Here is a 16,380-nt window from a genome sequence, read left to right as displayed (position 1 = left end):
TGGATAGCAATACTCTTTCTACTCGGCTGGGTATCCAAATCGCACAGCTGGATTCTCCCAATAGTAGCCTGTGGCCTCGGAGCCCCCCGCTGGGCCCAGATATGGTGGGGGACATCTGGATCCGGACTTTTCTTGCCCTGGGCAGGCAGTTATACATCCGGAGCGCTGGTATCGCGCAGTCTATGGCTCTGGCTAGGCGTAATGGATGCGCTGCAGGGTCTTGGATTTGGCATGATCCTGCTGCAGACGCTTACCCGGATGCACATATGTTTTACACTCCTGGTATCGCAGGTCCTTGGGTCAATCGCGACTATATGTGCGAGGGCATTTGCGCCTAATAGGATTGGACCAGGTCCCATTTCACCTGATATCACGGCCGGTGCTGGGGCGCTGGCGAATGCGTGGTTTTGGATTGCGCTCATTTTCCAATTGATGATCTGGTGAGTTCTGAGACGCATTCCGAATCCCGAGTCAACCCCTAACGATCTATGAATCTAGTGGTGGTTTCCTTCTTTTCTTCCGCCGGGAACAGCTATCGAAGCCTTAAATGGCGTATCTATTGTGAAAAAATTGGCCTAAACTGGAAATTATTGAATCGGGTTTCATTTTACGTCCCAACATTTACTTTATTTGCTTGGTAATTTTGTACGCCATTTCGCTTTTAATCCACTATCTAGCCTCTAATGTTTTAAATGATCTCATTCCCAACCTCATATCAGTCCTTTTGAAAAGCAAAAAAAAAAAGGTGAACATAGAGCGAAAATTTAGCATTGAAGAGACTTTTTGGAATCATAATTCATTCTCGTTGAAAATCGTAGACTACTTCCAATGTAATCTAAGCGTCTAAAGATAACCAGGTCCTGCAAATTGCGCAGCATGCCAAAGGACATGGGGGGATATTGTTTTTGAAAACCAACAGAAAACCCGCAGGCTATAGCACCAATTACCAGATTCAATGCAATCATCCACAGCGCCCAACAAAGTATCACAAACTCAACTTTACCACTCAAGCGGCTCGTTCTTCACATCCCCACGGTTGGTCTTGGGGACCGGGGCGGCCTCGATCTTAGTAGCGCCACGGTTGCCGCGGCGTAGGTAGCCGCTGCCGTCCAACCAGGGAGTCTCAAGGCTGCGCTTGGACTCGAAGGTCTTGATCTTAGACTCCATCTGGAGAGTCAGACCAATGTCATCAAGACCGTTTATGAGGCAGTGCTTGCGGAAGCCATCGACATCAAAGCCGACGATCTTGTTACCCTCAGCATCCTTGATCTCTTGGTTCACAAGATCAACCTCGACCTCGCGGCCAGCGCGGGCTTCGTCAGCGATCTTGGCCAGAGCAACCTCGTCGGAGACAACAATGGGAAGCATGCCGTTCTTGAAAGTGTTGTTGAAGAAGATATCGGCGAAAGACGGGGCGATGATGGACTTGATACCGAAGTCAAGCAGAGCCCAGGGGGCGTGCTCACGCGAACTACCGCAACCGAAGTTAGGGCCAGTGACAACCAGGATCTTGGAGTTCCGGTAGATGCCCTGGTTCAGAATGAAATCAGGGTTCTCCTGGCCATCAGGGTGGTAACGGAGCTCGTAGAAAGCAGCAGATCCGAGACCGGTACGCTTGATGGTCTTGAGGAACTGCTTGGGGATGATGGCGTCGGTGTCGACGTTTGAGCGGTCCAGGGGAGCAGCGATACCCTTCAGAACGTTGAACTTGGGCAGACCGGTGCTGCTGCCAGCGCCGACGGAGGAGTTGGTGTGAGGCTCGTCGTCGGCAGGAAGGTCCAGAACGCGGTCAAGCTCGTCCTCGGTCTCAGGGGAGTCAGCCTCGGGCTGAATGTCGACCTGGGGAGCAGCCTTGGCGAGAACAGGGCTGGAAATAACGTGGTCGCGAACATCGGCGAGCTTCCCAACAATGGCGGCGGTGGCGGCCATGGCAGGAGACATTAGGTGAGTGCGTCCCTGAGCACCCTGGCGACCCTCGAAGTTGCGGTTGGAGGTACTGGCGCAACGCTCCTTAGGGGAGAGGATATCCGGGTTCATACCCAGGCACATGGAGCAACCAGCCTCGCGCCACTCGAAACCAGCATCAGTGAAGATCTTGTCGAGGCCCTCAGACTCGGCCTGCTGCTTAACCAGACCGGAACCGGGGACGATCATGGCACGCATGATGTTCTCGGCGATCTTGCGGCCCTTGACAACCTTGGCGGCGGCGCGCAAATCCTCGATACGGGCATTGGTGCAAGATCCGATGAAGACCTTGTCAACAGGAATTTCCTTCATGGGGGTACCGGAGACAAGGCCCATGTACTCAAGAGCGCGCTTGCAGGCAAGCTTGCGGCCCTCGTCAGCGAAGTCGTCAGGGCTGGGGACGACACCATTGATGGGAACGACGTCCTGAGGAGAAGTACCCCAAGAGATAGTGGGGATGATATCCTTGCCCTGAAGGAAAACGTTGTGGTCGAAGTGCGCGTCGGGGTCGGTCTTCAGGGTGGACCAGAAGTTGACGGCCTTGTTCCACTCGGCACTGCCGTACTTGGGGGCAAGAGGACGTCCCTTCAGGTACTCGAAAGTGACCTCATCCGGCGCAATCATACCAGCACGAGCACCAGCCTCAATGGACATGTTGCACATGGACATACGAGCTTCCATGCTCAGACCACGAATAACGGAACCGCAGAACTCGATAACGGCACCAGTACCACCGGCAGTACCGATGACACCAATAATGTGAAGAACAACATCCTTACTGGTGACACCGGCGGGGAGCTCACCGTCGACCTGGATGCGCATGTTCTTGCTTCGGCGGGTCAGGAGGGTCTGGGTAGCGAGGACGTGCTCGACCTCACTGGTACCGATACCGAATGCGAGGGCACCGAAGGCACCGTGGGTGGAGGTGTGGCTGTCACCACAGACAACGGTGGTGCCGGGCAAAGTGAAACCCTGCTCGGGGCCAATGATGTGCACAATACCCTGACGCTTGTCACCCATGCCGAAGTAGGTCAGGCCGAAGTCCTTCACGTTCTCCTCGAGGGTGGTACATTGCAGGCGCGAGTCATTCTCCTTGATAAAGTCCGAGGCGTTCTTAAAATTTTTCCGCGAGCTGGTGGGGATGTTCTATCAGACGAAAACAAAAGGGTCAGTATTCGTTTCTCCGCTGCGAAGCAAGCCCTCCAAGTCAATGTCTCAAACGTACGTGATCGACGGTCACCAGGGTGCAGTCCGGCCGGCGGACCTTGCGACCGGCATTCTTCAGGCCCTCAAAAGCCTGGGGAGAGGTCACCTCGTGAACGAGATGGCGATCTCGTCGGGTGTTAGCAAGCAATGATCGTGTGCAGGTCATTCCGGGGTAAAATCGGCATACCGATATACAGGAGGCAGGTACCATCCTCCTGCTCATTGACGACGTGGTGGTCGAAGACCTTGTCGTACAGGGTCTTCGGCTTTGTCTCTGCGGAAGGCATGATGTCCAATCTATATGCAGTGCGTAAAGCCCCTTTGGAGAGTTGGTGGACAAGGATAGCAAGGAGCAGACTTATATTTTGCCGCGCCCGCGATGTCGCTGCCCTGCAGCTCGAGGGGCAACGCCGGTTTCGGCCGGTCAGCCACCAATGTGGGGGTGCTGATTGGCCGAGGTGGCTATCGGGGTGGAGGCCGATGTCGGGGCTTGCAAAAATGCGACGGCGGCTAGCGGCGCTTGTGGGCGGGAGGCGAATGTAGTGAAGTGGTGTATAAGCTGTGAAGTCCTGGAGGATACAAGTAATTGAGGTTTTGATTTGAAAAGAATTCTCTACCTATGATGAATTTCCGTTGTTATTATCGAATGCTCTCTGTAAATCAATAACGCATTTCTTGTGGAAATTCGAGAAGCCGCGCATTCTACCGACTCAGACTGCATGACGTAACCAGCCGAGGCTGGGGTGACTCAGATAATACTGTGCCCCTCATTGGCCAATCTGGCCGACGTTCTGGATCTGTACTACCCAACGAAGGCAGTGCACGAGTGTATAACACTGGCATAAGAACTCGGACTTGGGAAGGGTTCAGATGAAGCAGATGTCGTCCGGTATAGTTGGAAGTGAAATAACCCAGGTATAGTAAGAACATTTGCTCAGATAGTACTGTGCTACTGCATCCCAACCTTTGGAAGATGCAAATATATACATGCAGCTCATACCTAGGTAGAAAACTGTCTAGATGTTAACAAGCATACCCCACTCATATGCAATGTGTTGTCGGCATGTTGCAGATGTAGCTGTGAGAAACAAGATTTCGTATCGCGAAATTATCACATGATTCTATATTTGACTGAGTGCGCCTCATACAATGTACACAATAGTGTATGTGTGATGACAAGCCAAGGTGATGCAACATCACATCATGACCTGGGACACTTGCCCAAGAGAGCGTTTCTAAAGTTTCAACCAAACACCGGAGCCCAACCCATTTCATCACTTCAAATTGGAAGTGTCATGCCAAAAATAACGGACGAAGATCATGACTGAGCGCCGAGATCTATCACGATTCTTTTCCCCGAAACCGATCCACTCCGCAATGTTTCTAGCGCCGCATTAATCCCTTCCAGTCCCCCTTCCGCACGAACAACTTCTGGGAGACTGATAGTACCATCATGCAGCAGCGTCTCCAACCAGCGCACAAGACTCTCACCAACCGCGGGAGCTTCATGGAAGAGCTTGATTGGCACCGTGTGGTATCGGATGCTAGGATCTCGCTCTTTGGGCAGACCGGTCAATCCTAGCAGATGGGCGTGGCCAGATGTATCCAAAGCCCTTTGGAGAATGGTCGCGGTCTGCTTTCCAACAATATCAACTGCGTATCGCAACTTGCTGCCTGTGACGCCCCGGATAATCTCGATGGCACGATCGGTATCGTGCCGATCTACGAGCAGATCTGCCCCGGACTGGAGCAGCTTAGCGCCATGCCGCGCCGCATCGGCAATGCAGATCACACGGAGACCTGCAAGCTTGGCTAGTTGTAGTGTGACAAGACCGGTGGTGGTTGATGCTGTCGATGATCAGGTCAGTATATTGTGAATTCCTCGGGGTAATCAATAGGGAGTCAGAGAGAAGCTATCTTACCTCCCCAGATAGCAATCCAGTCGCCCCGTTGAGGTCGATCCTCCGAGGCGAAGCATTCACCAAGGATGTCCGTTGGGATGCTGTTTTTATCCAGTTGGTTAATCACATTAGCCAAATTGGGACCAGGCGCCCGTGTAAGACGAGAGAAGTCTAGTCCGAATGAAACACCTAACGCCAGAGCAGAGGCGACGAAGGCAACGCCAAGGGATGCAGATGCACTGATAGACATTGAGGACGGAATACGTGCAGCGTTAAAGTCGGTGGAAATAGCGTATTCTTGGAATGCAGCCTTTCTGATGTCCCTGTAGTCGGTTGATGGGACCAAAACAATGTCGCCCACGCGAAGACGGGATGATTCGTCCGGAACTTGAAGAACAAGTCCTGCCAAGTCACGCCCGTTGATCCATGGCAAGCTAGGAATGCCGAAGTTGAATGCACTAGACAAGGGTGATGTTAGAAGATCATATTATATGAGATGGGCGAACGGGACGTACGGTGCTTTCCAGTCGATCGGGTTGAGACCGATTGCAAGAACCTGCCGATAACAAGTTAGATCTTCGAATCTTCATGCAAACTCAGACCAACAGAGAGACAACATACCTTGACGAGGATTTCCCCAGGATTTAAAATAGAGGGAATAGCGTGGTCATCCACCAGTGTGTATTGTTCCCTGACGCCCTTCAGGAGGAGCACCCGCTGTGTCACCTCCACGGGCTTGGGCACTGGGAGCTTCTCCTCCTGCCTCGGTGCTTGAGACAGCTTATATGCTTCAGTGCGATGGAAGCATGTAGTTTTTGTTTGCGGCTCTTCGAGCTGAAAATAGGTTGTGGTGGTCGACATGATTCTCGGAGCTAGCAACGCCATACTCGATATTCACGGCCTGAAATGGAAAGGAAATCTGGCACCAGCTTAAATTTTTCGTTATGTTCTACCGGGGACTACAAGTATGGATCACTTCTCGGGCGAGAAATTGCGACAGACAAGCAGCTTCCAGACATTGGTAAGCGGGGGCCATTGATATCAGTCCTGGCCGAAAGCACGCACGAGGACCAGATGAACTCCACCAGACGCTTGGCCCTGCTGCCTCAGAAAATGGTCCGACTGGGAATATCTCGTCTTGCATTTGCGCCGGACAGCCTATCCTATGGCTTTGCTTGCGCGCAGTTCATTGCTCATGGCGGGGCTGGAATGGCGTGATGGTGACTCTTCGTTGGAAGCCCGGGGGAGGGGAAAGGTAGATCTCATCTATTCAGGGTGATATTGTGAATCTCCCGCTTAGTTGGGCAGGGGTTGGATTCCGACCGGGATGTTGTATAAAAGGGAGCTGTGGTAGGGCTGGCAAAGCATTGGACAAATTGCTGAGTGACTATTCAATTGTGAGAATATTCTGATGAAAGAATAAAAGCTTTTCTGTCTTTCGCTTTGCTCGATTTGACTTCCTTACGGTTTCTTGTTGTTTGGATGCGAAGGTGCCTTTTGGCCTCAAGTTGATGTGATCCGGACCTGCGATGACGAAACCCTAAGAATTGGGCTCCCTCCAGCCGGACCAGAAACACTTGAACAGTCGCTGATTTGTATATCAGCATACCAGTATACCGGTCCTTTTTAATAAAATCCATTCGGACGATTTATTTAGCCAGTAACTTAAAGCTATGTATGGGAGTAGAAGGGAAAATCAGGAGGTGCCCGACGTTATAGAAGGCTCATAAATTGCACGGTTCCCCTCTCCCACATAATTATTCACCTCGATTTCTTTTCCCTCTTTTCCTTCATTAAAGCTGAGATGAAATGAGATTTGCGCGTATTCAAAGTCATGGCACATTCTCAGAATGGTATAGAATGCAGATGTCCCCTTGTTGCCGAAGAGACACCGGATACACGTATTCATGGATAGTGTATATCCTTCTCGGCGGGGAAACCTATTGAATCTCAATTGGCATCCTTTGTAGTAGATTCTGATATCTTTCAAGAATAATTGCCATAAATTAACCTAATCGCGGGTCTAGGCGGAATCCTCAGCCTAACTTGTGTCGCATCACGGGCGTTGGTACGAGCACGTAATCCTGGCCACAAACCGCAACATCTCTAATTCCTGTCAACGTATCGCGTTGAAGATAGCCCCTGAAGGGGTCCGAGTTGACAGCGGAAATGGCAAGGCCCGATGTTGCCATAGCACGAAATGTCATGTTTCAGGAAATAGAGCCCCGTTAGCTTAAGATAGGTCGGCCTTTGCCATGTGGCAGGCGCTATATTAAATTCCCTAAACATCCTTGTGCGGAGGATTTGGACGTGCCGCAGATTCTGAGGAGCATTCTTTTCACCATGTCGGATTCCGAAAAAAGTGTTCCGCGAAAGGATGAGGAGAAGAACAGCCACATTGTAAATACTCCGACTGTTGAGAAGCGAAAAGGTATGAGAGATAAATTAGCGCGAAAGAAGACCGACCACAAATATACCAGACAATTGGATCTGACTGGATATAGTGGAATGGTATCGATCAACTTTCTACAATGCTCTCATCCTCGGAATGTGCAACTTTCTCGCCCCAGGAATCTGGGGCGCAATGAATTCCCTGGGTGGAGGAGGTGAAGAGGAGCCTTATCTCGTCAATGCGGCAAATTCCTTGACCTTTGGGCTTATGGTGGTGTCCTGTTTCCTTTCCAGTGTCGTTGTTCGTTTCATCGGAATAAAATGGACATTAATTGTCGGTACAATGGGATACGCGCCATACGCAGCCGGGTTATACCTGAACAACAGGTTCGGCCAGGAATGGCTGATTATTTTAGGTGCAGCCTTGTGTGGTATTTCAGCTGGAATTTTCTGGATGGCAGAGGCAGCCATCGCGCTGGCATACCCTGAGCCCTACAACCAAGGTCGATTCCTCGGTTTCTGGCTCAGCTTCCGAGTTGGAGGGCAAATTCTGGGAGGCGCCATCAGTCTGGGAATAAACGCCAAGCGGGCAACCGCAGGTAGTGTTTCATACACGGTATACATCATTTTTATTGCATTGCAAGCCCTGGGACCCTTTACTGGGTTTCTCCTCAACACACCGTCCAGGGTACAGCGAAAGGATGGCATCCCTGTCCAGCTCCATGTTACCAACGGCATCGGGTACGAGCTTAAGGCGATGGCCAAGCTCTTCTTGAATAAGAAGTTCCTGCTCATCATTCCTTTCATCTGCCAGGCAGTGTATACCGAAGCTGTCATGTTCTCATACGAGGGCCTGTGGCTCTCCGTGCGCGCAAGAGCTCTCGGCTCATTTTTGTCGGGTATCATTGCTCTCATCATTGGGAATCTTCTCGGGGCTTTCCTTGATACTAAATCCATCTCATTAAAGACTCGGTCCCGAGTTGCGTTCTTCTTTGTGGTCGGCTGGCAAGGCATGTGCTGGGTTTGGGCAACAGTCAACACCACCGAATTCAACAAGACCAGCCCAGTATACGACTGGCTTGATCCTGGATTTGGCAAAGCATTTGCTCTTTTTCTCTTCTGGGTTGCCGGGTTCCAGTTGAATTACATGTACCTGTGAGTGACGACTACGGAGCCTCGCAGTCCTAACTGTCTGCTAACAGAGACTAGTTTTTTCTTGGCTGGTAATCTGGCCGATACGCAAGAAGAAGTCATCCGTATTGCCGGATTGCTGCGGGGGACAGAGTCTGCTGCCCAGACTGTTAGCGTACGCCTTTCCACTCCGCCAGTCACTGTTTCATTGATTCGTCAAGTACTGACTTCTTTTAGTACGGCCTCAGCAGTGTTAGCATCATGGCTGCGGTGGGGAACCCCTACCTCAACTTTGGTCTATGGGCCGTTGCCATTTTCCCTGCTTGGCTCATCGTCAAACAGGTCGGATCGGTGTTCGGAGACAAAAAGGTTGATCGAGAGAAGCGAGGACTTCGTGAAGCTTCCGATAACGAGTGAACATGATGTCGCAGATTTTGAGTTAAAAAAATTGTCGAGTAAACGAAATTTTCTGAATTCCATTGGCTTTCTCCCAAGTAAATATGTACATGAAAAGGTTTTGATAAGGGTACAACCTTGAAACTCGAACCGAGTGTCCGGAGAACAAGGAACTATACGACATATTGGAAGATGCGATTGTCGTGGTTGAAGACTAGCAAGGCTAGCCGATGTCGAACGAAGAGACCAGCTGCGCCACACAAAGTCTGGACAGCAACCATGTGCCATGCAAGCCGGTCCTCTCTCATTGGGCCCATCCACACGAGCCAAAGATTGAGCAGTGTCAAATTTGTGGACTCGATTATTTGCCCATTTTCGTCCTTGGTCACTCGCGCCAATCGCAGTGCATGTAGGAGCTCGATGGCAGTGGCGACCAACGGCGAAGGGGGAATGGTCCATTCGGTGACCGATGCGTCCAATAACCCAGTGGAAGCATTGAACTTTGGGAGACGGTGACGCGGGCAGGGAAGGAGGTGGAACAATTGCGGCGTCGAATATAAAAAGTTGAAGATTTGTGGGACAAACAGCAGTAACAAAGTCTTGCTGAAGTGGCCCAGGATACCCACGACCGCAAAGACCATGCCCGCAAAGTAACAGTAGGTATCACCTACAAATACCTTCGAGGGGTACCAGTTGTGGCACAGGAGCGCCGCTGAAACTCCAATGAATGGCAGCAGGAAATAAATCGAAAACAGGTGCGAGTCTGTAGCTGGGTGCGGGTATGGCGTGATAGGCGCCAGGTACATCGCATCATTGAAAAGCAGCAAAACGGCAATCACCAGCGATTGAGCAACTTCAATGCCGTTGATGCCTGCGAGCATGTTGATGGCATTAGGGCAAAAGATTGCGACCGCCGCCATGTACATGTAGTACAGCCACCCGAGGTCAATGAAATCACCCAGGTATCGTTGCAGCGGGACGGGCACGACGACTTGTGTCACGCCAAAATCGACGAAATACACAATCAGCATTGGGATAGAGGCGAATGCAGGAATGAGGACCTTGTGTCGCCAGCGAATGTCGAGCAGGTCATCTCCAATGCCCAGAATGACAATGGATTGCAAGGACAGAAGCCCCGACAGATACGATGCGAGCTGTAACACGAAAGGTCAGCCCAATGGTTTCAATTCGAGTTGGAGGATCTATACCAACCTTGCCGTGAGGAAATCGGTGCAGATAGCGGCCAGTTTCAATGTGTCGGTCTTCAATCACTACATCACGATTTCCACCGCCGGAGGTCGCGGCCACAATGTCCTTGTAAAAGGCGAAGGGAATGAAGACAATAAGAGACAGTAAGTATATGACAGCACACACAGCTCCCATGGTCTCCGGTCTGGGTTCGAACATCAGTTTCCGCCCTATGCGAATCGAGCATCTGGTAAACAAGTGTACAAGTGTACTTACATTTCAGGTCTTCGTGGTTTGGCCATGTCTTTGCCCTTCAGTCCCGCCTTGATAAACACGGGCCCGAGCCATCGAATCATGCTGAAGGTTATGGCAAAAGCAATCACCGCGAGAGTCCCCGAGGCGATCAATGGCGCGCCATCGCCTTGGAACGTGTTGACCAGGATGCCGAGCCCAGTCCCCACGAGGATCAATAATCGCCAGGTCTCCCCGCGAGAAAGGGTGCTTGAAGCGGACATTTTTCAAGCAGTTGACGCTCTCGCAGGGTCGGGAGACTCGGGTTCTGAAAAAAAAAAATAAAAATAAAAATAAAAAAATGAACCGGCAGATGTGAACAGCAGGAGCAAAGGAAACAGCTTACGCAAGCTGGCATCTCGGAGGCTTCAAACGCGATAAGCTTATCGGATAATGCCGACTATTTCGGCTCTGACCGCCTCCAGGCGGTGAGTCATGTCCCCGTGATGTTCGCGGCCAAGAAGGGAAGGCCGCAGGAACGCTGAGACACCTCTGTTTCAAATCGCAGCATGCATACGTGTGCGTAAAGCGCATCATTGGTCGACATTTGTATTATCCTGGCCAGTCCGAGTGAGGTTAAAGTTCGTCGCCTCGATGGGAAGTGTGGAGCGCCCGGAGATGGCGGGCGGTTTTGCCGACTTCGATGCCGGTCACCGAGACCTAGTGTCTGTGACGAAGTTCAACTTTTACGGGAATCGGATTGTCACGGCTTCGACGGACCACCGCATGAAGGTCTGGGATTTGCAAGATGGTCAATGGCAGTTGACAGACACCTGGCGAGCTCATGATGCGGAGATTCGCGATGTAAGAACACCAAGAGAATGCCTCCCCTCACCACGAGGCTCTGTCGTGCTGACTTTCATGTACAGGCTGTGTGGAATGGCCCATTTACAGGCCAGCATATTGGAAGTGTCGGAGAGGACATGAAGCTCAAGATCTGGCAGGAAGATGTGACGCAACCACCCAATTCGGGCAGGCGATTCAGATCTATTTTCCGATTGACTGCACCTCAGCGTCATCCCTTCGTGTCGATGGACTTCCGGAACATTGATTTGGAGTCGTGGATGGCGGTCATCACGCGAGACGGCTACTTGATGATTTTGGAACCCACTAGTCCGGACAGTCTGGCCGACTGGCAACATCTGGACCAGTTCCGAGTATGCCCTGCCCCCGAGCGCGGCGAGGAAACAAGCTTCAGGGTTCAGTTCCATCACGACCCAAAAGACATCACTCATACTCTTCTACCAGACTCTGATCCCAAGAGTCTTTCACTTGTAGTCGCGGCCATGGACTCGGTCAAAATCTATCGCACCGATGCAAACCGTCGCTTCTACCACGCCATTGAATTGAATGGACATGGCGGTCTCGTTAGAGATATCTCGTGGGCTAACGGCTCTGTTCGAGGATACGATCTCATTGCAAGCGGAGGAAAAGATGGACTGATTCGCATCTTTGAAGTCTTGACCATGCCTACTACTCAAGCGTCTCAAAATGCAAACAACCGAAAGGCCGAGCGGCGCCAGCAGCAGCAGTCTTCGTCAAATAGAGCCATGTCTCAATCAGGAATCGGATCGGCTTTGGCAAATCGTGTCCCATCTTCGTCGTCTAACCGGCAAGCTAGCGGAGATTCTCTGTTTCGCCACTCATTCAAGCAAGTCGCATGCATCGACAGCAAGCATCTCGATGTTTGGCAGGTCGAATTCTCTTTTGCTGGTACGTATGCTTCACTACCGTTGATCTCACGCCAACTAATTTTCTTTAGGCGACTCCCTCATGTCTGCGGGCGACGACGGTGCAGTGCGTTTCTGGAAGAAGTCCTTATCAGGGGAGTGGCTTGAGTTTGCTGAGACGGATATGGCATCCCAATAATTTATGTCTCTGTGGTGGGCTGGCGGTGTCCCATCATGAGTGTTTCTGATCTCTTCGTTCTTTTGGACATGTTGACTCGAGTTTGTTTTCCACCCTACTACCCCTTGGCCGTTGAACCTAGAGTTTGTACGGCTGGAGGGAAATGATACCCTTGTTTCCTAGTGATAATGATCCATCGCATATTATCAAATGTGACATCACTCCCTTATACTTTCCTAGGTACTGACTATCGGAAACTTTAACGGGGGTTGACCGAGGCAATGCCGTCGAGGCAGGAACGACTTCGCGCCGGCATGGCCGGGCGACATGGCGGGACAGGACCTCGCGGCTCGGAAACCCAAGCTCCGGACCCTTTTCTCTTCCACATTCACGACCTTCAATCTTTCAGGCCGCAATTATTGCTATCCATGATCAGTCATGGCCGTGGGCCCGACTCTTGGGACGGGCCTGTTCATTGGCGCCGGCCAGGCTCTGGCCGTCGGCGGTCCTGGGACTCTGCTCATCTCCTACATATTCTTATCACTCCTGACCTACTTTATGGCCACGACTGTTGCTGAGGTTGCCATCCATGCACCTTCTCGATATGGCTCCATGGTTGCAAATGGCTTTCGATACCTTCCGTCCAGTCTTGGCCTCGCGACCGCCACCCTTCGCTGGTACACTCTCGCTATGTTCGTCCCTTACGAAATCACGACAGCAATGGTCAACCTCGGGCTGTGGAAAACAAGTCCCACCGTCGCAATTCGAATGCTGCTTATGATGTCCATCATCGTCGGGTTCAACTACCTCCCTGAGCGAAGCTTTCGGAGCTCCGAGCAGCTCTTCAGCAGAATCAAAATCGGCACGATGGCCTTTCTCTTAATTCTGTCCTTGTCTATTGGTCTGGGAGGTGCTACCGGCCATGATAAATGGGGTTTCCAATACTGGAATAAACCGGGCGCTATGAATGAATATCTGGCCAGGGGCACCGTGGGGAAGGTCGGAGGCGTCATTCAATGCCTGTTATACAGTTCGATTGCCTTCACGATCGCACCGGAGTTGATCGTGCACCGAGCGGAAACTCCAGACCTGACTGATGGCCTGGAAATCGGCGAGCCGTACGATCCTAACATTCAGTCCGGAATCCCGAGACGTGTTCTATATGATGTCGCGACCACCGTGGTCCCCTATATCTTGAGCTCCTTGGCTATGGGTGTCATGGCCCCATACAATGATCCTCTGTTGAACAACAATGGTGCTGGCGGTGGTCTCTCGCCCTTCGTAATTGGAATCAACACCGCAAAGATTCGCATTATCCCAGTGACGGCGACTCTCGCGATCCTTATCTCTTCGGTGTCGTCCGGTCGATCGTTCCTGTACCTGGCCTCACGCACGCTTTGCGCAATGGCTGAACTCGGCCATGCTCCTGAGATTTTTAAAGCTCGAAACCAGTGGGGTGTTCCGTATGTGGCGACGACGGCTACCTCGTTGTTCGCTCTCCTTGCCTTCATGTCTGTTGCGGTTTCAAGCTCCACCGTCTTGACCTACTTCTTGGTCTTCATCAACAGCTGTGGGTATCTTTCTTGGATGTTGTCATGTGTCCTGTACCGTCGCTTTCGCCATCATCTCCATCGACAGGGACAGAGTGACTCCTTTCGCTTTTCGGTCCAGCCCGTGGGTACTTATATTGGCTTCTTGATCAGCACCATCATGCTGTTAGCTAACGGAATGGTGGGTGGCCCGCCGGGACCTCGGCCTGGATCAAGAGCATCGCGACTTCTGGCAGCTTACTTTGGAGTCCCTGTCTTTGCGACTATCTACTTCATTCACCGATTCCAAACGCTGTTCTCTTATCGGTCGCATGCTAAGGACGCATCCATTAACAAGGATATTCCTGAAGGTCCCACGGAGGCGTTGCACACGCGGCGGGGCCAACCTGCAACACCACCTTCACCTATCGAGATGGATCAGGTCTGGTCGATGGCTGTGGAGGCTTGATGAGGAATGGTTGGGTAGCACACGAACGGCGGTATAGTTTGTTTTTATTTTGGAGGGGATGGGAGACTGCTTCGCTTGGGTGTATGAAGACTGAGCTTTCCCGTAGCTACCATTAGTAAACCGCATGTATATTTGGTCTGCTCAGAGGCTCCCGGCAGTTGTGTACCTAGCACATGGTGTCTTTATTTATTTTTAGCGCCGCCAGCAATGTTTGTATTTTGTTTCCGTTCATTCGATACCTAAGGCAGTTTCCGGCATCCTCAGTAGCCAACGAGTCATATACTAGGGCAGGTGTCCTACCGCGCCACTCATCCGCTCTCGACACTTCTTTCATCTTCCAAAGTTCCTTCACAACCCCTCTTCTCCGACTTCCATCCACAATGAACTCTGTCCGTTACTCATTCTCCCGCCAATCGATGCTTCCTATGAATGGCTCGATCGTGGCCGATCTACTTATTAGTCGCTTGCGCTGGTCGCCTGGTGCGGTATTGCGAGTTTCAGCCCTGGGCTCCCGGCCAATGACTAACGTGTCAGTTGAGGTGTGATTTCTCACACGACTAGACAAATTTCGATTACTTGGCCTCCGTTTGAACCAGACTGATTCACTTCCCTGAACCTCCTTCGAGATCTCCCACGGTACCTGACAAACTGGGGTGCTCAGCGTACATCGCATTGAGGTTGACAGTGGAACAGTCAACCGCGCGGACTCGGTGGGCCATACAGTATCGATACCTAGCGCTGCCTTATGATCGACTAATCACGAATCGACCAACGGTGATGATTAGCCCCGTTTTCTGGCGCACTTTGCGGCCTCTATAGTGGCAAAAAAAATAGCCCGCCAAATTTACCGTGGATATGATGGGTCCCCTTTGCACGCGAACTCCTTTCCCCGTTCCAGTCTCTTTGGGCACTCTCTGGCTATCGGGCACTTGCACCTTCCTCACTTTGGCCAACACTGCACCCGTTCGAGTTGGGGAACTGCCGGTGTGGGTTCAGGGCCGTGCCGTCGTGACACCCTTTCTCCCCCAAATCCGTCCAGGACTCTTGGGAGAAATGACTCTGTTTTCCCCTCCCCGGCCCTTCGACCTTTCTGCGCCACGCTCTGCCCCATCCACCTTTCACTACCGGCCGATCTCCCTTTCCCATGGATCCTTCTTCCCACCCACGTTCCGCTTTCCCTTTTGTATACTCTTCCGACTACTTCTTCTCCCTCTCGCCGACCACACTAAGTAATCCCCCGATCTATGTGCTATCGTTGTTTCATCTGGGGTTGGGTGCTCTACTCTCTGTTTCCTGCTTTGTCTCTCCCTCTCCTGCCCTGATTTCTTCTCTTCTCGTCTCCCTTACTTGACCCGTCCTAGGGTTCTTTGACTTCCCGTCTCCCGAATACTTCTCGTCCCCTCTTATGTTCTTTCCCTCCCCGTTGATCCAGAGAGGAATCTTGATCGTCCATTCCCTGCCTCCCAGGGAGTTGGCCACGGTCACTGCCCATGATGCTTGATCGTGCTCACTGCGCCATTCTCCCGGTCGCAGGCGGATCGAGTGGCAGCAGTCACACTGCCTGACCTGCATGGCATCCCGGTGGTGTTCGGCCGAACCCGCTGCTCGGACCAGCATCTTCCGGGCGCCGGCCCAAAATGATTTCCCCCTCTTCGGAGAAGGGCTACACTCGACTAACGATCTAGATGCTCACCTTCTCTCCCTCAGTTGATCCCTTCCCCCTTCCCCATGCCTGCGTTCCCGTGACCGGGCCTCTCCACCGGATTATGTCTTCCGGCACTAGTCCGGAAGCGGACTAGTGCACCGGACACGGGACCACTCTACGGCCACAGCCACTCGCTGGCCTGCCAGCCACTTATTGCCACAGCACCCTACCCCGGCTTATCACCACGCACACTCGCCACACAGATCCCCGGCCTACGGGTGCCATTGTGCCAGGGACTGCTAATGCCACGTCTCCCCCTCCAGTGCCAGGTTTTTTCCCCGTCGTTTTCGGGTCGCGGTGGTCGAGGTGGTCGAACTGGCCGGACGGGTCCCAGACTGCCAGTGCCCAGAGTGTGTCCCC

The 16,380-nt window shown here is 52.1% G+C and overlaps 6 protein-coding genes across 6 annotated transcripts; 3 read left to right on the top strand and 3 right to left on the bottom strand.

Moving 5' to 3' along the window:
• Window positions 1–999: 999 nt before the first annotated feature.
• Window positions 1,000–3,458, bottom strand: luA (3-isopropylmalate dehydratase LEU1; the record flags this gene model as incomplete). Its single annotated transcript, XM_056613101.1, has 3 exons — window positions 1,000–3,111; window positions 3,191–3,297; window positions 3,359–3,458. The coding sequence occupies 3 exons, from the start codon at window positions 3,456–3,458 to the stop codon at window positions 1,000–1,002; spliced, it is 2,319 nt and encodes a 772-aa protein (XP_056480325.1).
• Window positions 3,459–4,489: 1,031 nt separating this feature from the next.
• N7532_000596 (zinc-binding alcohol dehydrogenase family protein) lies at window positions 4,490–5,933 on the bottom strand (the record flags this gene model as incomplete). The annotated part of the gene is made up of 4 exons (XM_056613100.1): window positions 4,490–5,019; window positions 5,094–5,530; window positions 5,588–5,628; window positions 5,694–5,933. The coding sequence occupies 4 exons, from the start codon at window positions 5,931–5,933 to the stop codon at window positions 4,490–4,492; spliced, it is 1,248 nt and encodes a 415-aa protein (XP_056480324.1).
• A 1,482-nt stretch (window positions 5,934–7,415) lies between these two features.
• Window positions 7,416–9,011, top strand: N7532_000595 (DUF895 domain membrane protein; the record flags this gene model as incomplete). The annotated part of the gene is made up of 4 exons (XM_056613099.1): window positions 7,416–7,503; window positions 7,577–8,618; window positions 8,673–8,769; window positions 8,832–9,011. 4 exons carry the CDS (start codon window positions 7,416–7,418, stop codon window positions 9,009–9,011), a joined length of 1,407 nt encoding a protein of 468 aa, XP_056480323.1.
• Window positions 9,012–9,163: 152 nt separating this feature from the next.
• N7532_000594 (UDP-N-acetylglucosamine--dolichyl-phosphate N-acetylglucosaminephosphotransferase) lies at window positions 9,164–10,693 on the bottom strand (the record flags this gene model as incomplete). The annotated part of the gene is made up of 3 exons (XM_056613098.1): window positions 9,164–10,144; window positions 10,203–10,383; window positions 10,455–10,693. The coding sequence occupies 3 exons, from the start codon at window positions 10,691–10,693 to the stop codon at window positions 9,164–9,166; spliced, it is 1,401 nt and encodes a 466-aa protein (XP_056480322.1).
• A 370-nt stretch (window positions 10,694–11,063) lies between these two features.
• N7532_000593 (putative nuclear pore protein (SEH1)) lies at window positions 11,064–12,338 on the top strand (the record flags this gene model as incomplete). Its single annotated transcript, XM_056613097.1, has 3 exons — window positions 11,064–11,273; window positions 11,339–12,182; window positions 12,232–12,338. 3 exons carry the CDS (start codon window positions 11,064–11,066, stop codon window positions 12,336–12,338), a joined length of 1,161 nt encoding a protein of 386 aa, XP_056480321.1.
• A 417-nt stretch (window positions 12,339–12,755) lies between these two features.
• Window positions 12,756–14,315, top strand: N7532_000592 (putative proline permease; the record flags this gene model as incomplete). Its single annotated transcript, XM_056613096.1, has 1 exon — window positions 12,756–14,315. One exon carries the CDS (start codon window positions 12,756–12,758, stop codon window positions 14,313–14,315), a length of 1,560 nt encoding a protein of 519 aa, XP_056480320.1.
• Between the last annotated feature and the right edge of the window lie 2,065 nt (window positions 14,316–16,380).

This window comes from Penicillium argentinense (genome assembly GCF_028826775.1).
Source record: "Penicillium argentinense strain IBT 30761 chromosome Unknown utg000001l_segment0_segment0, whole genome shotgun sequence".
NCBI classification, from domain to species: domain Eukaryota; kingdom Fungi; phylum Ascomycota; class Eurotiomycetes; order Eurotiales; family Aspergillaceae; genus Penicillium; species Penicillium argentinense.
The sequence above is the reverse complement of the archived record's forward strand: the minus strand, read 5'-3'. Positions and strand labels throughout refer to the sequence as shown.